Source organism: Zea mays, chromosome 2 (assembly GCF_902167145.1).
Source record: "Zea mays cultivar B73 chromosome 2, Zm-B73-REFERENCE-NAM-5.0, whole genome shotgun sequence".
Taxonomy (NCBI): domain Eukaryota; kingdom Viridiplantae; phylum Streptophyta; class Magnoliopsida; order Poales; family Poaceae; genus Zea; species Zea mays.
This window is the reverse complement of record NC_050097.1, coordinates 197,099,030-197,120,625: the sequence shown is the minus strand read 5'-3', so window position 1 is coordinate 197,120,625 and position 21,596 is coordinate 197,099,030. Positions and strand designations below refer to the sequence as shown.

Sequence of the window (21,596 nt, the reverse complement as noted above, 5' to 3'; positions counted from 1 at the left end):
TACCTCTAGAGCATAAGCATTCTTAACTTTAACATGCTTTTTATTTTCCTTGATTAGGAAGTCCTCTTGGGAATCCAAGAGATCATCCTTTTCATGGATGACACTAATTAGCTCATTTAGTTTTTATTTTTGTTCCATGTTAAGGTTGGCAAAAAGGGTACGCAAATTATCTTCCTCATCACTAGCATTATCATCACTAGAAGATTCATATTTAGTGGAGGATTTTGATTTAACCTTCTTCCTTTTGCCGTCCTTTGCCATGAGGCACTTGTGGCCGACGTTGGGGAAGAGAAGTCCCTTGGTGACGGAGATGTTGGCGGCGGCGGCGTTGGAGGAGGAGTCGCTAGAGCTTTCGTCGGAGTCCCACTCCCGACAAACATGGGCATCGCCGCCCTTCTTCTTGTAGTACCTCTTCTTCTCCTTTCTTCCCTTCTTGTCATCGCCCCTGTCACTGTCACTAGAAATTGGACATTTAGCTATAAAGTGATCGGGCTTACCACACTTGTAGCAAACCTTCTTGGAGCGGGGCTTGTAATCCTTCCCTCTCCTTTGCTTGAGGATTTGCCGAAAGCTTTTGATGACAAGCGCCATCTCCTCGTTGTCGAGCTTTGAGGCATCGATTGGTTGTCTACTCGGTGTAGACTCCTCCTTCTTCTCCTCTGTCGCCTTAAATGCGATCGGTTGTGTCGCGGATGTGGAGGGATCATCTAGCTCGTTGATCTTCTTCGAGCCCTTGATCATATACTCAAAGCTCACAAAATTCCCGATTACTTCCTCGGGAGTCATTAGTGTATATCTTGGATTACCATGAATTAATTGAACTTGAGTAGGGTTAAGGAATATAAGTGATCTTAGAATAACCTTATCCACCTCGTGGTCATCCCATTTCTTGCTCCCGAGGTTGCGCACTTGGTTCACCAAGGTTTTGAGCCGGTTGTACATATCTTGTGGCTCCTCCCCTTGGCGAAGACGAAAGCGACCGAGCTCCCCCTCGATCGTTTCCCGCTTGGTGATCTTGGTGAGTTCATCACCCTCGTGCGCGGTCTTGAGTAGATCCCAAATCTCCTTCGCACTCTTCAACCCTTGCACCTTGTTATATTCCTCTCTACTTAGAGAGGCGAGGAGTATGGTTGTGGCTTGGGAGTTGAAGTGCTCGATTTGGGCTACTTCATCCTCATCATAGTTTTCATCCCCTACGGATGGTACCTGTGCACCAAACTCAACAACATCCCATATACTTTTGTGGAGCGAGGTTAGATGGAATCGCATTAAATCACTCCACCTAGCGTAATCTTCACCATCAAAAGTTGGTGGTTTGCCTAATGGGACGGAAAGTAAAGGTGTATGTTTAGAAATGCGAGGGTAGCGTAGGGGAATCTTACTATACTTCTTACGCTCTTGGCGCTTAGAAGTGACGGACGCCGCGTCGGAGCCGGAGGTGGATGCCGATGAAGAATCGGTCTCGTAGTAGACCACCTTCCTCATCCTCTTTTTCTTGTCCCCACTCCGATGCGGCTTGTGGGAAGAGGATTTCTCCTTCTTCTCTTTGTGGTGTGAAGAAGATCTCTTCTCCTTCCCTTTGGAGGAGTCCTTCTTCTTCTCCTTCCTCTTGGTGCGGAATTCTTCCGATGAAGTGCTCCCGTGGCTTGTAGTGGGCTTTTCGCCGGTCTCCATCTCCTTCTTGGCGTGATCTCCCGACATCACTTCGAGCGGTTAGGCTCTAATGAAGCACCAGGCTCTGATACCAATTGATAGTCGCCTAGAAGGGGGGGTGAATAGGGCGAAACTGAAATTTACAAATATAAACACTACAAGCCGGGTTAGCATTAGTAATATACTCGAGTCCGGGAGAGAGGGTGCAAAACAAATCGCAAGCAAATAAGAGGTGTGACACGCGGATTTGTTTTACCGAGGTTCGGTTCTTGCAAACCTACTCCCCGTTGAGGTGGTCACAAAGACCGGGTCTCTTTCAACCCTTTCCCTCTCTCAAACGGTCTTTCCGACCGAGTGAGCTTCTCTTCTCAAATCAAAACCGGGAACAAAACTTTCCTGCAAGGGCCACCACACAATTGGTGCCTCTTGCCTTGATTACAATGGAGTTTTGATCACAAGAACAAGTGAGAAAGAAAAGAAGCAATCCAAGCGCAAGAGCTCAAAAGAACACGACAAATCTCTCTCGCTAATCACTAAAGCCTTGTGTGGAATTGGAGAGGATTTGATCTCTTTGGTGTGTCTAGAATTGAATGCCTAGCTCTTGTAAGTGATTGAGAAGTGGAAAACTTGGATGCAATGAATGGTGGGTGGTTGGGGGTATTTATAGCCCCAACCACCAAACTAGCCGTTTGGTGGGGCTGTCTGTCGAATGGTGCACCGGACAGTCCGGTGCACACCGGACATGTCCGGTGCGCCAGCCACGTCACCAAACCCGTTGGGATTCGACCGTTGGAGCACTGTCTTCTGGGCCCGCCTGGATGTCCGGTGGCGCACCGGACATGTACTGTAGAGTGTCCGGTGCGCCAGCATGGGCGTGCCTGACGCCTGCGCGCTCTGGCGCGCATTAATTGCTGTTGCAGGCGACCGTTGGCGCGAAGTAGCCGTTGCCCCGCAGTTACACCGGACAGTCCGGTGTACACCGGACATGTCTGGTGAATTATAGCGGAGCAGCCGTTGCAGTTTCCTGAAGCTGGCGAGTTCCTGAGGCCGCTCTTCCTTGGAGCACCGGACACTGTCCGGTGTACACCGGACAGTCCGGTGAATTATAGCGGAGCGCCTCCGGAAATTCCCGAAGGTGGCGAGTTTGAGTTAGAGTCCTCTGGTGCACCGGACAGTCCGGTGCGCCAGACCAGAGGTGCCTTCGGTTATCCCTTTGCTCTTTTGTTGAACCCAAAACTTGGTCTTTTTATTGGCTAAGTGTGAACCTTTGCCACCTGTATAACTTATACACTGGAGCAAACTAGTTAGTCCAATTATTTGTGTTGGGCAATTCAACCACCAAAATTATTTAGGAACTAGGTGTAAGCCTAATTCCCTTTCAGTGTGACCCGTCTGACGCTGACCCCAATGGGTGTGCTGTCCATGTTGTTGATGAGGATGATGAAGAAGAGGACGAAATCCCTCTGATTCGGAAGAACAACCGGCGTTACATAGCTAGTGGGGAAAGTAGTGGTGTTCCTTCTCCTGCCTTGTCTGCCCTCGTTAGTCTGCAAGAATTATCTCTGGCGAACTTTGATCAAACTCTTGAAGACATGGTTCCAGAAGATCTGTTATAAGAACCGGCAGATGGTGGCGCGATGGATGTTTGTGTTGATGTGCTCGACGCCGGGTTGGGGTCATCCCGGGCAGCTTCCCGTGCCTCATCGACCTTGGAGCGCGGTCTTGAGGGTCAGGAAGCTGGTTTGATTGCCCTGCTCCCATGGAAGTGACTGAGGGGCCTTCAGCCTTAGAGGTGGCTGCTGCAGAGAACTCGACCCTCAAGGATGGTGCTGGCGCTTACCCAGCCCCCGAGGGTGTTGCCGGGGATGATTCGGCTCGGATGGGTAGCGCAAGCTGCGACCCAGCCCCCGAGGGTGTTGCCGGAGATGATCCGGCTCGAATGGGTAGCGCAAGCTATGACCCAGCCCCCGAGGGTGTCCGAGCGGGTTCTCCCTCTTGCACTTCCATGGATGTTCACGTAGGATCTTCTCCTCCACACTCTAGTTGCATGGTGATAGCCCAAGCCTTTGGTCAAGGAGTCGCTTTAGAGGCCAGCGTTCCCGACGACAGAGTTTTGGGTTCTGCTGATGACACTGAATTGGTTCCTGCTGATTTGTTGCAAGTTGCCCCAGGTGGTGATCCTTCACCGAGCCATCAGTTGATATCTCACGATTTGGGGTCCCCTCATTCTTCTCCAACCTCCAAGTATTTTGGTTTTTTCTAGTCTGTCTTTTACCCAGGCAGATAATTATTCTCATGCTTGTCTGCTTTTAATGCCAGGCGTTGGTCGATGAGATGTCTAGTCGCCTGAAGTTGCAGGGTGCTTCTGTCCCAGAAGGAGCTTTGTCTCTGGCGCGTTGGAATCTGGTGTTGCTTCAGTGGCGTGTTTCTGACTTAGAGGCGGCGAATGCTGGTCAGTGCTCTTTTCCTTCCTTTTGGCTACCCCATTAAACTGCTTCTTACTTTAACACCTCTGCTTGACTGTTTCTCGCCAGATATGGCTCGACAGTATTCTGATCTTGAAGAAAAACATTCTCAAGGTCAAGCCGAACTAGTCCGGCGATGCTCTGATCTTGAGAAAAAGTATTCCCAAAGTCAGACTGAGCTGGCCCAGGTTTCTGCTTCTTTGAATGATGCTAACACGCTGAACTCTACTCTTCGTGCTCAGCTCGACTCTGAAAAGGTGACCTGTGAATCCGGGCTTTGTTTTGTCATGTTCTTATTGCTTGCTTGACGTTTGAAGAAGCTGATTCTTGTTTGTAGGAAGAAAAACGTGCCCTTGTTACTTCTCGTGACAATCTTGACAGGCTATACCGTGACTCCAGCAACTCGTTGACCATCTTGGAGAGGAGTCATCGCTTCACCAGGGAGGAGTTAGACAATCATCGTTATAAGCTGCAGGAATCCTTGGATGATGTGATTCGGCTCAGGCAGTTGATATCGACCAAGGATGCTGTCATCAAGGATCTGCGTGCTTCCAAGAAATCCGTCGCCCAGGAGCTAGAGATCGCTCAGTTGGCTGTCAAGGTCGTTGAAGAGACTTCCGCTACTATGAGGGCCCAGCGCGATAAAGCTATGGATAAAGCTATTCATGCGGGGCGAATTCTGATGAGGAGACCTGGTGTGGTTATCCCTGACGACATAAGGGCTGATGTGAACGCTACTCCTGATTCTTCAAGTCGCCCTTCTTCGTCGGTTGCTCCTGAGAAGAATGTTGCAAAATAGAAGAACATTGCATGCTTTGAGCGCGTGGTTAACGTGCTCGGATGTTTTGTTAGAGGACACCTTTTAGTACTGAATGCTATTATTGTTCTCCTATTGTTTAGAATTCAATAGTATCTACATTTGTAGAAGTAAAATGCAGCGTGATGGTTTCGAGATTTCTTCATGGAACATAGAGGCCGCCCCTGGATGAGTAACCGTATACACGCCGAGTGTGTTGCGCCAATTTAAGTTAGTATTAACTCAAACCGATCGCTCCGTTAGTATGGTATAGTGGTCAACCTGAGTTAAGTAAGCGCGAGCATGTTGCACCGTCATAAGTCATCGCCGACTTAAGCCGATTGCTCCATTAGTAGGGTATAGTGGTCACCCTGAGTTAAGTAAGCGCGAGCATGTTGCACCGTCTTAAGTCATCGCCGACTTAAGCCGATTGCTCTGTTAGTAGGGTATAGTGGTCACCCTGAGTTAAGTAAGCGCGAGCATGTTGCACCGTCTTAAGTCATCGCCGACTTAAGCCGATTGCTCTGTTAGTAGGGTATAGTGGTCACCCTGAGTTAAGTAAGCACGAGCATGTTGCACCGTCTTAAGTCATCGCCGACTTAAGCCGATTGCTCCGTTAGTAGGGTATAGTGGTCACCCTGAGTTAAGTAAGCGTGAGCATGTTGCACCGTCTTAAGTCATCGCCGACTTAAGCCGATTGCTCCGTTAGTAGGGTATAGTGGTCACCCTGAGTTAAGTAAGCGCGAGCATGTTGCACCGTCTTAAGTCATCCCCGACTTAAGCCGATTGCTCCGTTAGTAGGGTATAGTGGTCACCCTGAGTTAAGTAAGCGCGAGCATGTTGCACTGTCTTAAGTCATCGCCGACTTAAGCCGATTGCTCCGTTAGTAGGGTATAGTGGTCACCCTGAGTTAAGTAAGCGCGAGCATGTTGCACCGTCTTAAGTCATCGCCGACTTAAGCCGATTGCTCCGTTAGTAGGGTATAGTGGTCACCCTGAGTTAAGTAAGCGCGAGCATGTTGCACCGTCTTAAGTCATCGCCGACTTAAGTCGATTGCTCCGTTAGTAGGGTATAGTGGTCACCCTGAGTTAAGTAAGCGTGAGCATGTTGCACCGTCTTAAGTCATCGTCGACTTAAGCCGATTGCTCCGTTAGTAGGGTATAGTGGTCACCCTGAGTTAAGTAAGAATGCAGGTTGACAATGAATGATTTGAGCGCTCTTGAAGTCTTTTTATTGATGATATATTTCCCAGTTTACAGAGTACATTGTTGTCCCAATAGCTTTTGAAATACGGCTAGGGGTAAAACTTCCTGAGGTGTTCTATGTTCCATGAGTTCCCAATTTTCGTGCCGTCCATCTGAGTGAGGCGATATGATCCCGGCCGAGTGACTTCTGCTACTATGAATGGTCCTTCCCATAGAGGTGACAACTTGTACCGTCCTCCCCCTGTTAGAATTCGGCGGAGGACGAGATCTCCTACTGTGAAGGATCGATGTCGTATGGTCTTATCGTGATAGCGCCTCAGAGTTTGTTGGTACCGTGCTGATTGGATTACCGTGTTCAGCCGTTCTTCTTCGAGTACATCAACATCCTCCAGCCTAGTAGCCTCGGCTTCTGCTATGTTTTCAAAGATCAACCTTGGCGCCCCAAACTTGAGATCAGCAGGTAGTACTGCTTCTGAACCGTAGACCATGAAGAAAGGAGTATTTCCATGCAGAGCTCGACTAGGTTGAGTTCTTAGGCTCCAAACGACGTAGGGTAACTCCCTTATCCATTTTCCTGTGAACTTTTCATTTTTATCGAAGACTTTTTTCCTGAGTGCCTCCAATATCATCCCGTTAGCTCTTTCAACCTGCCCGTTGGCTCTTGGGTGTGCCACCGAAGCATATTTGATCTGAATGCTCTTTTGCTCACAGAAATCGAAGAACTCTGAACTTGTGAAGTTGGATCCTAGGTCAGTTATGATACTATTCGGTATTCCGAACCTGAATATTATGTCTTGTATGAATTCCACGGCCTTAGCTGAAGTTAAAGAAGCAATGGGTTTGAACTCTATCCATTTAGTGAATTTGTCAATTGCTACCAGTATATGAGTGTATCCTCCTTGAGCTTTCTTGAAAGGTCCAATCATATCCAGTCCCCAGCATGCGAACGGCCAAGTTACTGGTATGGTCTGCAGTTGCTGCGCTGGTAGATGTTGTTGTTTTGACAAGTACTGGCAGGCTTCGCACCTCTGAACTAACTCGGCTGCATCACTCTTTGTTGTTGGCCAGTAAAATCCCGACCTGAAGACTTTCCCGACCAGTGTCCTAGATGCCGCGTGCACTCCACATTGTCCCGCATGGACCTCATTCAGAAGTTGCTTTCCAGTAGTTGAGAGAATACATTTCATGAGGACTCCTGATGCGCCTCTTCTGTATAGCGTTTCCCCGACGAGTGTGTAGTGAGCTGACTGTCTAGTAATGCGCTCGGCTGCATTTTTGTCACCTGGTTCCTATTCATTCTTTATATATCTGATGATCGGCTTCCTCCAGTCATCAGAATCTGACTCTGGTTGGCTCAAGGTATTACATTCTTTTGCCTGATCTAGTGAGATGCTTGGGTGTGGTATTTCTTGAACAAAGACTCCAGGTGGGACCTGAGTTCGACTGGATCCTAGCTTGGACAATACATCAGCTGTCGTGTTTCGATCTCTCTCTACGTGGTGAAATTCCAGACCTTCAAATCTATCTTCTAGTTTCCGGACGGCAGTGCAGTATTTTCCCATTGAATCGCTCGAACAATCCCATTCTTTGTTTATCTGACTTATGACTACCAGAGAATCTCCGTATACCATCAGTTTCTTAACGCCCAATGATATAGCAATGTTCACTCCATGAATCAGAGCTTCATATTCGGCCGCGTTGTTAGATGCCGGAAATAACAGTTGAAGAGCATATTTGAGTTGTTCACCTCCAGGTGCGATAAAGAGAATCCCTGCACCTGCTCCCTGCAGCTTCAACGAGCCATCAAAATACATTCGCCATACTTCTGTAGTTTCTGGGTTATCTGGTACTTGTTGTTCGGTCCACTCTGATACAAAATCAACCAGTGCTTGAGTTTTGATGGCAGTGCGAGGTCGAAATTCAATGTCATGAGATCCTAGCTCGCAGGCCCACTTGGCTATTCTGCCAATGGCTTCTTTGTTGTGAAGAATATCCCCTATTGGAAAACCAGTAACTACTATGACTTTGTGGTCGTCGAAGTAGTGACGTAGCTTGAGTGCAGTTAGAAGTACTGCATATAATAGCTTCTGAACTTGAGGGTATTTTTTCTTCGAGGGACCCAGAACTTCACTGATGAAATAAACAGGATGTTGCACTGGGTAGGCATGTCCTTCTTCTGCTCGCTCGACTACCAACGCGGTGCTCACCACGTGAGTCGTGCAAGAGATGTATAGTAGCAGATCTTCAGCCGGTTGAGTCGACGTGGCCCGTCGTGGCGGTTTCAGCACTGGTGGTGTCGTCAAGAACTTTTTCAATGCATCTAGGGCTTCCTGTGCTTCTGAAGTCCACTGAAACTTGTCCACCTTCTTGAGTAACTTATAAAATGGTAAGCCTTTTTCTTCTAGCCTGGATATGAATCTGCTCAGGGCTGCCATACACCCGGTAAGTCTTTGAACTTTCTTTTGTGATCGCGGTGCCTCCATCCTCATGATAGCTTCAATCTTTTCTGGATTAGCTTCAATTCCCCGATGGCTGACAATAAACTCGAGTAACTTTACTGCTGGTACCCCGAAGACACATTTTTCGGGATTAAGCTTCCATCGATATCGTCGTAGACTGTTGAAAACCAGCTGTAAATCTTCAATGAAATTTTCCGAATTTTCCGTTTTGATTACCACATCGTCCACATAAGCTTCCACACGCTTGCCCCAGTGATCGGCTAAGCATGTTTGAATGGCTCTCTGATAAGTCGCTCCAGCATTTTTGAGGCCGAACGACATGGAGGTATAGCAGAAAGCACCGAATGGAGTGATGAACGCTGTTTTTTCCTCGTCTTCTTTCGCCAGGCTAATCTGATGATACCCAGAGTAGCAATCCAAGAAGGACAGCACAGAACATACTGCGGTGGAATCTACCACCTGATCTATCCTAGGGAGCCCGAAGGGATCCTTTGGACAGTGTTTGTTGAGATCCGTATAGTCGACGCACATGCGCCAATCCACTTTATTCTTTTTGAGTACAAGAACAGGGTTGGCTAACCACTCGGGATGTAACACCTCTCTAATAAATCCAGCCGCGACCAAGCGAGCCAGCTCGACGCGAATGGCCTCTCTCTTGTCGGGGGTGAAACGACGTAATTTTTGCCGAATCGGTCTCGCCTGGGGGTAGACCTTCAATTCGTGCTCGACCAGTTCTCTCGGGACTCTCGGCATATCCGCAGGTTGCCATGCGAATATGTCTCGGTTATCTTGCAGGAATTGGACGAGCGTGCCTTCCTATTTATCATCCAGGCTGGAGCTGATGATGGCGGTCTTGCGTTCATCAGCGAACCCGAGGTTGATCCTTTTGGTTTCCTCAGTCGGCCGCATAGAGGTCGCGGCTTGAGCCTTGTTCGCGGGTACCATGAGGTCTTCCTTAGGCTTAGAGTTTGCCTGCACAGAAGAAATCGTCGACGGTTTGGTGGTGAGGGCCGCCTGGATGGCCACTCGAAAACATTCTGCGGCGCCTTGGAAGTCAGCGCGCACAGTTATGATCCCTTGTGGCCCTGGCATCTTCAATATCATGTATGTGTAATGCGGAATGGCCATGAATTTCGCCAATCTAGGCCTCCCGATGATGGCGTTGTACCCGCAGTCGAAGTTTGCCACTTCGAACCTTAGGAACTCGGTTCTGTAGTTCTCCGGAGTTCCAAAGGTGACCGACATGTAGATGTGGCCCAGCCGGTATTCTCCTTCAGTCGTCACGATGCTGAAGAAAGGAGTATCTGACTCATGGAGCTCTTTGAGGTGAACTCCCAAGCCTTGGAGTGTTCGGGGGAAGGTGACGTTGATGCTGCTCCCCCCGTCCACTAATACCTTCTTCAACCTGCTCTCTCGGATCACCGGATCGACGAGGAGCGGGTATTTGCCTGGGTGGTCGAAGTTGAGCCACTGATCTTCCGGAGTGAAGGTGATCGGGTGCTCCGACCATCGGTATGGGGCGGGAGGACCGGTGGTCGCCACCAGTATTTGGCGATCGTTGAGCTTTTGTTGTCTCTTGTTCTCCTGTGATCTGTGTCCGCCGAAGATGACGTTGACCTCTCTGTCGACACGCGGGAAGGCTCCACCTCCTCCCTCCTCCTGTTGCTGGGGTTGTCGCGGTTCTCCTGGTCCTCCCCGCGGCGGAGGAGGAGGTATAGGTTGGAAGGGTCGGCCGTGCTCGACGGAGTGCTTGAAGTCTCTACAGTTCCGAAGGGTGTGGCGCATGTCCTTGTGGTACGAGCACTGGGCGTCGAGGATGTCGTCCAGCGTGCGTCCGCCTCCACGAGGTCCTCCCCGGGCGCGAGAAGCAGGTGGTCCGGCGGCGTGGACTTCTTCGCGAGGTCTCTTCTCCCAACGCTTGTCGGGCTGCTGATTCGTGTCACGCCGCAGTGGCGCTGGTGCTGGTTTTACTCCTCCAATGAGGTCCTGAGCTCGCTCGTCGGTGATGATGTAGAGGTCGGCTTCTCGGAACAGTTGCTCGGAGGTAGTCGGTGCCTTCTGTAATATGGTGCGGACGAAGGCCGAGTCATTGGATCCTCTGTAGAAGTCCTCGATCACTGCCGCCTCCGCGACCTCGGGGATACGATTCCTCATGGTCTGGAACCTTTTGAGGTACGACCGGAGAGTTTCATCCCCCCGGCGCTTGATGGATTTGAGGTCCCATGGTTGCGCCGGTTTGTCGGAGAGAGACTGAAAGTTGGCGGTGAAGCGCCGACTGAAGTCGCTCCAGTCGTCGATGCAGTGTCGAGGTAGATGTCGCAGCCATTGCAGCGCGTCTTGCCCGAGGACAATGGGTAAGTACGCGGTCATTACGTCCTCGGTCGCCCCAACAACTCGAGCAGCGGTGGTGTAGACGACCAGCCAGCCTCCTGGATCCTGCTTAGGTTCATATTTGTCGACATTGGATACCTTGAAGTTAGGGGGCCATTGAATGGCCCTGAGGCGTGGAGTAAGTGTAGATACTCCACACGTTTCCTCTTGGCGTCGATGATGTTGTCTGTCCCGGGGAGGGGAGTGGTTGTCGTGGTGCCTCGACCGTCCCCGGGTGGTACCGCCAGTCGAAGCCGTTGCCGATTCAGTTCTGGTGGCCTGACTCTGGGCTGGGATGTCGTGGTCCCTGTCGTACTCTTCCCGGCGGCGGATCTCGTTCTCGTGTCGTCGTTCATGCGAGGCATTGATGGAGCTCCGCGCGTCCCGGCGACTGTTGATGGCGTGTCGTAGATCGTTCGGCGGGTGAGCGAGAGGTAGAAGGTGATTGGTTGCCTGAGTGAACAGCCGCCGATAGCCCTCGGCGTCGAGAGTTCGAGGGAGGCCATCAGCTATCCGAGCCAACACCCCTCCGACTTCTCTCGGCGTGTTCATGGCTCGGGCGAAGTCGGGGTTCAGGTTGCACCCGAAGAGGGGATTTTCCCGACGTTGCCTTGCCTCCTGCTCGGCCTGTTCTTGAGCCCGTCGACGATCGCGCCGTCGGGAATTCCTTCGTTCCCTGAAGACACGTTCCTCCGGAGTTTCTCCTATCTCTGAGACCTCGTCTCGCGATACAGGCTGTGCCGGGTCCCGCTCCCCGGCCTCGTGATGTCGCCGGATATTTCGGCGTCGGTTCCTTCGTCGGCGGGATTTCCGCTGAGGAGGTTCCTCTCTGGGTGCAGTCGGCTCGTCGTTGGAGACGGGGGGCGACTCCACTCTCCCGATGAAGAGGATGTCGGGGTAGAATGGTGCAGCTGTCGTGACGATCTTCTTTCTGTTCTCCTTTGAGGGCAGAGGCATAGAAAGAACAATTTGCTTCCTCCCGGTTTTATTTGTTTCTTTCTTCCATGCAATTTGTGTCCATTCTTTCATCGGAGAGGTAGACAGTGGAGTTCTCCGGGTTGACGGACCCTGGGCCTCTAGCTTGCCAGAGGCAATCTTTTTTTGGAGCATTGGAGATTGTGCCTTTTCCTGCCCTGCCCCGATTTTCCTGGAGATTTTCGAGGAAGATCTTCTCTCCGCCGGATCCACAATGCGATGCAGAGTTCCCTCCTCATCCGCTACAGATGAGATGGTTCCGAAGCAGAATGTGGACCCAGGGCGGAAGACGATCTTGTGCAGGAAGGTGACGGCCATTGAGCTAGCTTGGATCGACGACACACCCCCTACCTGGCGCGCCAGCTGTCGGTGTTTTGGGTCCGACCGCGCACCCGGGGTAGCCCTCGAGGTGCTTTTAGGAGTAGGACGGTGTTATCGACTGTAGCTCAATGGTTCGTGCCAGATGCACGAGAAATAGTGGACAATGGTTTACAGGTTCGGGCCACCTTGAAATGCGTACACCCTACGTCCTGGCGAGAGTGCTTTATGTGGTGGGTTACAAGAGGGTTCTCTAGCACCGAGAGCACAGAGAATTGGGTGGATGGCTAAGTACTGAGCATCTATTCTGAAGGGGTGCCCCCTAGGCCTTATATATTCGACCGTGGGGCAATACATGCAGGTATGATAACAATGTGCACCTAAGAAATAGTGAACCGATTGAGTCTATCTTCCTATAGTTCCGCCGACCTATCCTCGCTCGGTTCTGTTGTACGGGGCTCCAGCGCGGGAAGGTTGGGTCACTGTTGTGATTACTTGCTCGAAGTCATTGGGCCGTCCGGGCTTGCACCGATCCGGCCTTATGTCGATCCGCTTCACCGGTCGTCTCTCCTAGGCCCACAAGGGGATGACCTTACGAATTATGGGGCCCTTGGGCCTTTTGTGAGGTCTTTTATCCTTCTGGTGGACCCGGGGGATATCTGTCCCCCACAGTACCCCCAATACTCCTAATCTCAGCTGGTAACCCCCATCAGCACAAAGCTGCAAAGTCCTGATGGGCGCAATTCAGGTCAAGGCTCCGTCCACTCAAGGGACACGATCTCGCCTCGCCCGAGCCCAGCCTCGGGCAAAGACAATCGACCCAGGAGGATTCACGTCTCGCCCGAGGGTCCCCTCAAACAACGGGCACACCTTCGACTCGCCCGAGGCCCAGCTCGGGCAGGCTTCACGGAGAAGCAACCTTGGCCAGATCGCCTCGCCAGCCGACCGGATCGCAGGAGCATTCAATGCAAGGATCGCCTGACACCTTATCCTGACGCGCGCTCCTCAGTCGACAAGGCCGAAGTGACCGCAGTAACTTTGCCGCTCCACTGACCAACCTGACAGGAAAACAGCGCCGCCTGCCCTGCTCCGACTGTTATACCACCCACCAGGGTGAGGCTGACAGCAGCCAAGTCCAGCCTCGGGCGCCATAGGAAGCTCCGCCTCGCCCGACCCAGGGCTCGGACTCAACCTCGACTCCGGAAGACGGTCTCCGCCTCACCCGACCCCAGGGCTCGGACTCAACCTCGACTTCGGAAGACGGTCTCCGCCTCGCCCAACCCCAGGGCTCGGACTCAACCTCGACTTCGGAAGACGGTCTCCGCCTCGCCTGACCCCAGGGCTCAGACTCAACCTCGACTCCGGAAGGCGGTCTCCGCCTCGCCCGACCCCAGGGCTCGGACTCCACCTCGACCTCGGAAGATAGTCTCCGCCTCGCTCGACCCCAGGGCTCGGACTCAGCCTCGACCTCGGACGACGGTCTCCGCCTCGCCCGACCCCAGGGCTCGGACTCAACCTCGGACGACGGTCTCTCAAACGGTCACTTAGACCGAGTGAGCCTTTTCCTTAATCTCCTGGGCCACTTAGACCCCGCAAGGACCACCACACACTTAGGTGTCTCTTGCTTCGATCACAAAACACTTGAGAAAAGAAATGAGAAAGGAAGAAGGCAATCCAAGAGGCAAGACCTCAAAAGAACACAAAAACTCTCTCTCACAAGTCACTAAGTGCTTGAGTTGAATTTGGGACTTGGAGAGGCTTTGATCTTTTGAATTGTGTCTAGGAGTGAATGCTAGAGCTCTTGTAATGAATGTGATACTCAAAAATCTTGGATGCTTGGAGTGGTGGTGGTTGGGGGTATTTATAGCCCTCAACCACCAAACAACTGTTGGGGCAGACTGCTGTCGATGGGCGCACCGGACAGTCCGGTACGCCACCGAGCACTGTCCGATGCACCAGACACGTCACCCAACAGACATGGAACAAACACTTGTCTTTAAGACGAAGCTCGAAAATCAGGCAAGAACTGATAAGCAAGAGTTAAAAATCTGAGAAAATAACGCAAACAACAGAAATGGCGCATCAAATGCCGCCGTTGTGGGCTTCTATTTATACGCCTAGTGCATTACAACTTGGTGGGCCCCATTTGTCATTGACTATCGCTATTCTAGCGAAGGGAAGATGTTTTTTCGGACCTTCGACTTAAGGCCTTCGTTCACATCGCAGTCTGAATTTATTGTTACAAAAACAAATTAATACTGTGAGGGGCTACTGTTGGAGGCCTTCATCTTCCGAAGGTCCTCAAAAACACGACTAACATGTTTTCGATGTATAATATACTGTCACAAGAACCTTGGGCCTTGAGATGAAGGTGCACACGATATGAAAGGCACGATCTGGGAGAAGGATGAACTAGTTCCGAAGCTACGGATGGAGAAGCTTCGGCTTAGCGATGGAAAATGAAACCGACCTAAAGAGGAAAAGGCTATCTAGTCCTCGATAGATTACCCTTAGTCAATAATAAACGTCAAGGGTATGAATGTAATTTTACACAGGCTGTGACCTGTGCCTATAAGTAGATGAACAGTAACATCGTACTGTTCACGCTGACTTGTATTCACTTGCACGTCGCACTTGGATCTTTACCTTCTATCAAGCCGAAGGTACAAATGTAATTCGATATTGTTAATGTTTATTCATGGTACAAATAATCTAACGATTTAAGATAATTGTTCGTATTCTTTATACGTAATTCATGCTTTTGCTTTCCATTACATATTGAAATGATGAAGGTATGTCATTCATGACCTTCGTCTGAAGATCATTATATCCTGAGAGAGATAATGCTTTGTAGGACGAAGGCCTTTAACCATTAACATTTATGTTGTCTTGTTCTTAACTCATAGCATTTGAGAACAAGTCCCCAACAATTGAATTGCCATTCATTTTTAGCTTTGTTAATGTTGTTTCTTATTGGTTGCTTACTTGTATTAGTTAGAGAATTTATATCTCTTGTTGTATGGATTAAATTTCTCTAGTATGGTTGATTTTAGTCAAAACCGTCTATTCACCCCCTCTAGCTAGTGTCCTAGATCCTACAGGCGGCCGCACATAGACGATACCCCCGGAGCGGCCATTCACATTGGAAACCTCGGTTTCGTCATCAGCCAGGAAGGCAATATGGTCAGAGTGACACCTGCCCGACCTCCTTCGTCGGAGACCCCGACACCATCTTGGAAGCCCTCGGTGCCCCTCAGCCTCACCCCATGCGGGCGGCATGAGGGACACAAGCTCGCCCCGCCTTCTAAAGTTAATGAAATAAGACGACAGATCGTGATCTATATGAGGTTCAACCCCTCGTATGACAATCTGTCGGCTTTCTTCGCGTCCTACGTAGAGCTCTCTACGTTATATGACACAGAAATGATGTCCTACTGCGGTGGTTCTAGCAGTAGCCTCAACACCTTCCCGCCTCGACCGTGTCATACGGTCATCTCCCCACCTCTGATGACTTTGAGTTTGTAGAGATGGCGGGTGGCGGTGGGGACTTCATCTTCCATGCACTCTACATGGACTTGGATTTGGACTTGGATTTAAGTCCTCCTGAGAGCGGCGAGGAAGGACCCTCTAACAGAAAGCGATATGAAAGATAACACAAACGATGCACAAAACTAATGTTTTAAAAGTGTTTCGTTATTTTTTATATATCACATTGTATACACGAATTTATTTGAAAAAGATGGCACATATCATTGTAAAAAATGTCATGGCTACATTACGCAGCAATGTTATAGAGCAGCTCCAAAGAAATCTCCATACTCTAACCAACTAATTTATCTTGATATATCTATATTCTAACTAACTATATTTTTTAGAATAGAGCTCTATAACATTGCTACGTAAAAACTATCTCCAGCATCTTACACATTCATAGCCTTATATTTAAACCCCACTCTGCAAAATGTGTAGTATGCAATGCAAAACAATGAAAAAATGGATGAATTGTTGGAGACGGTCTAATGTAGCCATGACCTTTTTTTACAGTGATCTGTAATGTTTTTTTCAAATAAATTCGTGAGTCTTTACATTCCATCAGAATAGAGATTTAGATAAAAAAAATCCTCCAATAGACTCTCTAAAGGCTAGTTTGAAAACTCAAATCCTCTTCAGGACTGAAGGGGATTGAAGAGAAAATTAGTTCATTTCCACCTCAATACCCTCTAATCCCAAAAGGGATTTGAGGTTCTCAAAGTAGCCCTAAACATACAAAAACTTCTCCGTTCCAATTTATAATTCATTTGATTTTTTAATTCAAATTTGACTAGTATTCAAACAAATCTGTTATTATTATTATTTTTTACTGTGATATCATTTAGTATATAATATATTTTAAATGTAACTTTACTTTTCATTTTTCGCAAAAAATTGAATAAGATAAGCTAATTAAATTTGATAGAGAAATTCAAACAAATTGTAAATTAGGACGGATAGGAGATGAAGAACGACGCAATTGCGCATAGCCTACGCGATACGGAGCTTCGCGCCATCGTCTGACCACTTCCCAGCTCTCCCGTCCTGCAATGACTATTGGGCTGCAAGTCCTACCCTGGAAACGGCCCAAACATGGCCCAACCTAATAACCAGTTGAGCTATGGCGTTGTGCGCCGTCTGTGGACCAGACACCCATACTGATTCGCTGGCGGCAGGCCGACGGCTACGGAGACGGAAGTGGCGACCGGTTCCGGCGAGGCGCAGGCGACAGATAGGGGACAGGGCGACCATTTCTAGCGAGGCAGGAGCGGGGAAGATCCGGAAGCTGCGATGTCGAAGCGGCTGCTGTCGCGGCTGCTCGGCATGTTCCAATCGCGGACGCAGGTGGGCGTCGACAAGGCCGGCAACCGCTACTTCACCCGCGTTGAGGAGGTCGACGGCACAAGTACGTGTCCCCGTCCACCCCGCTCATCCTACCCCCTGTTACCCCTACTTGCACGAGCTTGCCTCTAGTTTCCCCGCTCCCGGTCTCCTCTGGCAAGGAGGAAGGCACGTGAATGCCGGCTAAGCAAATCTCGATGCGGTTGCTTTTTCTTCTTCTTCATGCTGTTCTTGATTGCGGAACAAGGGAACAGTGAAGGAGAGGCGCTGGGTGGAGTTCAAGGGCGCAGACCAGGACTCGACCACCGTTCCAGGTTACCTTCCTCCCTTCCTGCTCATTTTCCCGATGAGGATGTTGTGATGTGACTGAAGAAGTGAAGAATCCTAATGTAACTGCTACGGCACCGTGTTTGCAGGCATGTATGGATTGTGGCCTTGATTTTAGATTATTATGTACTTGGATTTGTTGATTGCATATACAACATCTCATAGTCATGTCGTGCTTGTAGTCGAGTGGATTTGCTGGCTGAATGGCCAAAGGAAGAAAGCTCCAACACCAGAGGTAAGAGCAAGAATGTGAAACAACACATTGTCATTCAAAGTTTTTCTAGGTCTTCCCTTTTATTGTATTGTCAATCCAAACTTTACAAGGAGAGCAACATAGTCATTGCATCTGATGCTGATATATCATAGTACCTTCCAGGAATTGGCTGAGCTGGAGGCAAGACGTGAACGTGTCAAGCAAAACATTCAGCGTATGTATGCGGTGTTTCCTACTTGTGTACTCATGTATGATTTTATTAATAAGCCTCACTGTGTGCAGTGAGCAAGAGCCCAAACATGTTTTCTTAGGCATTTGCAGTTGAGTAACCCATGTTAATTGCCTCAACTACTTTATAGTAGCCCATATGTATCATAATATGCACTGTATGCTACTTTCCATACCGTTCACTGGACAAGGCTAAGAGAAATGAAATAAAATGCTGGTTAGATATGTGTGTTTCTTGTATTTGATGCTAAATTCTTATTTTGTAAATAGAAACTGTATTGTATTTTGTGCTAGGATCGTCAACAAGGTTGTATGAGACATGATCACTTGAAAACTTTGATCTCTATTACTCCATCCATCCACAAAAGGGTGCAATTTTCACTTTTCGAGGAGCCAAACAGTTTGAAGTTGGACCATAATTATACCAAGAAGTATTAACCTTTATGGTAAGATAAGTAGAATGGCAGACCCAGTGCCGGAGGCTCCCACATGAGTGGTGTGTGGGAAAGGGATAAACCGAGGCAAGTCTTTCCCTACAAATACGAAGAGCTTTGAGCCCGTGACCTGATGACTCTAGTGAGACAACTCTCACCGCTGCACCAAGCCTGTCCATAAAATTAATTATGAGATATATTTTCGTAGTAAATCTAGTTAGGGACATAAATGTTAATATTATTCACTATAAACTTGGTCAAACTAGTTTGACTTGCACAAATCCCACAGTTGCATCCTTTTGTCCCATTAGCTGCATCCTTTTGTGGATAGAGGGAGTACAACTTTGCAAGCATTCCATCTACGAATTAGAATAACGTTAACAGTCAGTTGTTTTGGTGTGTGATTGGTGATTATAAAAGTAACAGGACATGCTGTCGTGCACTCAAAATTTGGTTTGTTAACCTCGTGATTAGGGATGTAAGCTCTGACACCATATAGTTGTGGGCCAGTTAGCTACTTAGCTAGCTAACTTCTATCCCGCATCCCTTCCTTTGATATTTGGATTTGTTCAATCGAGTATTGGGTTGATCCAATGTCCTAGGAATGCAAAACTCCCATCCCTACTCACGATCTGAATTTTGATGATGTCTGCTATATATCTATTTAAATTTATTCACGAAAAATATGTTGAAAGTGCTGGCGTATTGTTTATGGCCTGAATTTTGTAGAGAATAGTTGTTACAATGTAATATACTGGATACGTTTGCAGCTATGAAGCTTTCATTCTAGTTGAAGACTTGCATCGCGGTAAAAGATCTGATTCACACCAGCATATGTTTGTCACAGCTTCTTTTAAGTTTTGTTTCTTCAAGGATCAAGATTCTCATGCATGTAATTTTGCATTAACCTTGGTTATTCATAAAGCTGTCATCTTTTTTTAGTTTGATGGCCAATAATGTGTGTTTTTCTCCACTAACATATTTGAATCTATGTTCAATCAAGTTCTCAAAAAGAAAGAAGAAGAGGAAAGAAAAACTGGTATCCAACCAGTCAAGAAAATTGGTATGTTCCTTACCCTGTCGTGATACTTGACAGATACAGTTCTTTGTACTATCAGTTTCCATTGTAGTTTCTCCCTGTTGCCTTGGTGAAAGGGAAACAAATCTCATGATTCCTTTGTTTTTCTCCTCCTGATTGTTTGAGTGATGATGTTCCTCGAAAAGCAGGGAAAGCTGAATCTCCAAATCTCCAAAGTTTCGTGAAGCAGCAGTTCTCGGGTACTCCTCCAGATCAGCAGAAAGGTAACGTTTTCTTATTTAACTATGTTTCTCGCTGGGAACATAAGTGTGACTACTTTTGAAATGCACGATGACATTTTAGTTAACACTCTAGGACCTGAGGATAGGCCTAAGGACACAACTCATACAGAAGATGCTACGACAGACAATGAGAGGTGCATTCCAGCTCAAAGTTCTTTCTGCGATTGTTGTATGTAGTTGTGAAGACATGTTATTTACTCTGTAGCCGTTTTATTTAAGTATTACTAGCTATATTATGGTCAAACTTCGATTTAGGTATTGCAGAAGTATTGAAAACTTCAATTTAGATGTAGGAGCTACATGAGAAACAACAATCTGCTATTGCCTTTATCTTTTGCGCGCGTCTTCATCTGATTACATTAATTAATTCTAATTTCAAAATCATGTCTATTTATCTTTAGGTATACTGAACCAACGGGAACTGGTGCCACTTTCAAGCCAGGGACTTGGCAGCCACCAACATGAATGCCAACATGAACTTTAGAAGATGAAGGACGGTGTACCGGAGCATTTTCCTTTCACCTATCTGTGTAACATTTTAACATTTGCTCTGAAAGAATCACTAGCCTATGTTCCTTCTTTCAGATGGTTACCCATCTGATGGAGTTATAGCCTTAAGTTCCTTCTTTTAGATGCTTACCCATCTGATGGAGTTATAGGTGATCGGGGGCTCCCACGGTATGCTGTTTTTTTTGTGGCTAAATTGTCCTCTGTAATCTTTACTGTGATAGCAACTGTAATAAACTGGACCAGTGTTTTGCATCAGGGCTCTCTTAGAGACACTGTTCAACATATTCTAGTATGTCTGATGCTGCGAAATATTGTTTTGTACGGTAGACTGTACATTTTACAGAGTAGAGTTCAAAATAAGAGTGAGATATGGACTATGCTGGAGGCCTGGAGACAACCTAAGTAGAGTTTATTATTAGTTTCATGATGACACTGTTGGTCACACTTTTAAGATTAAATTAATTCCTAAAGCAACTACTACATAAAAATGATAGTATACAAGTAGCAAAGAAAAATATGTCTACAAGATTAAATATGTCTTGGATGCATCTGATAGAAACACGAATGAGTCTGGTAACAGAGCGAGATTTTCCGGGCGTTGCTCTCCCCACTATCGGCGTCACGAGTCGAGGAGCATGATGTTGTGGAGCAGCAAGGACTCCTTCGTCTAAAATCTCAACCCATAGTAGATTGATTATTTTCAAAGAATAATTTAAGGAGTATTTGGTTTCTAGAAACTAATTTGTAATCTCTGAATTATTAAATACGGAAACTGAAACTCTATCTCTCGTCGAAATGCATGGCTGTATGTAGTTCGTCTAGTCTTTCTACTATCTAGGACATCGAAGAAATGATCGAGCCGGCTGATGAGTGGCCGCGGCTGCGCATGACAACCGTACCACACCGGCGCGAGGTAGCGTATACGCAATTTGTCCGTCGACAATGATGCGGAATACGACCTTTTCTTCTCTAAAGCCCTTATACAGATCAGAAGGAACGCGTACTCCTCACGCAGTGCCCGTCGTAATGAACGCGTGCCTTGGTTAGGTACACCGTTTCCATAGGGCTAGTGCAGTGTAGGGTAGGCAGCGGATCGGGTAAAGTGCGGGTAAGCCATTTAACCGCCCACCAACATATCCGCGCCTCTAGTGTTTATCCGTGCCTGCGAGAGCTTGCGAGTAAAGTTTTCGACTCGTACCCGTATCCGCAGGATATCCGCCGATATCAGGCAACCTGTTACCCGCCAGAAAATACCATACGAGTATGTGGTCATGTTCATTTCACCAAGAACATCAACAACTTGAGAGACATAATATAATGACAAGGAACATAGTTCAAACTTCAAAGTCCACAAACATGATCAATCATCCACAAACATAAGTGTCAAACTCTTAAGATATTAATTATTACAACACAATGTTTTAGGATAAAATGAACACATGGGCGATAT

The 21,596-nt window shown here is 47.9% G+C and overlaps 1 protein-coding gene across 15 annotated transcripts; it reads left to right on the top strand.

Annotated features, from left to right (window-relative positions):
• The first annotated feature begins 16,857 nt into the window (after window positions 1-16,857).
• LOC100283396 (oxidoreductase) lies at window positions 16,858-20,430 on the top strand. 15 transcript variants are annotated; one of them, XM_008669801.3, is made up of 9 exons: window positions 16,861-17,177; window positions 17,368-17,427; window positions 17,530-17,533; window positions 17,606-17,675; window positions 17,817-17,868; window positions 19,320-19,379; window positions 19,541-19,618; window positions 19,698-19,770; window positions 20,038-20,428. In XM_008669801.3, exons 1-9 carry the CDS (start codon window positions 17,063-17,065, stop codon window positions 20,099-20,101), a joined length of 576 nt encoding a protein of 191 aa, XP_008668023.1. In that variant the 5' UTR covers window positions 16,861-17,062; the 3' UTR covers window positions 20,102-20,428.
• The last annotated feature ends 1,166 nt before the right edge of the window (window positions 20,431-21,596 follow it).

Bases quoted from the DNA above. Each gene is read 5' to 3' on its own strand.
- LOC100283396 (XM_020547752.1), top strand. From the start codon at position 16,893: ATGGCGTTGTGCGCCGTCTGTGGACCAGACACCCATACTGATTCGCTG. The intron at 19,380-19,540 runs GTATGTTCCTTA...TTCCTCGAAAAG, and splicing joins CCAACCAGTCAAGAAAATTG to CAGGGAAAGCTGAATCTCCA. The intron at 19,771-20,037 runs GTGCATTCCAGC...ATTTATCTTTAG, and splicing joins GCTACGACAGACAATGAGAG to GTATACTGAACCAACGGGAA.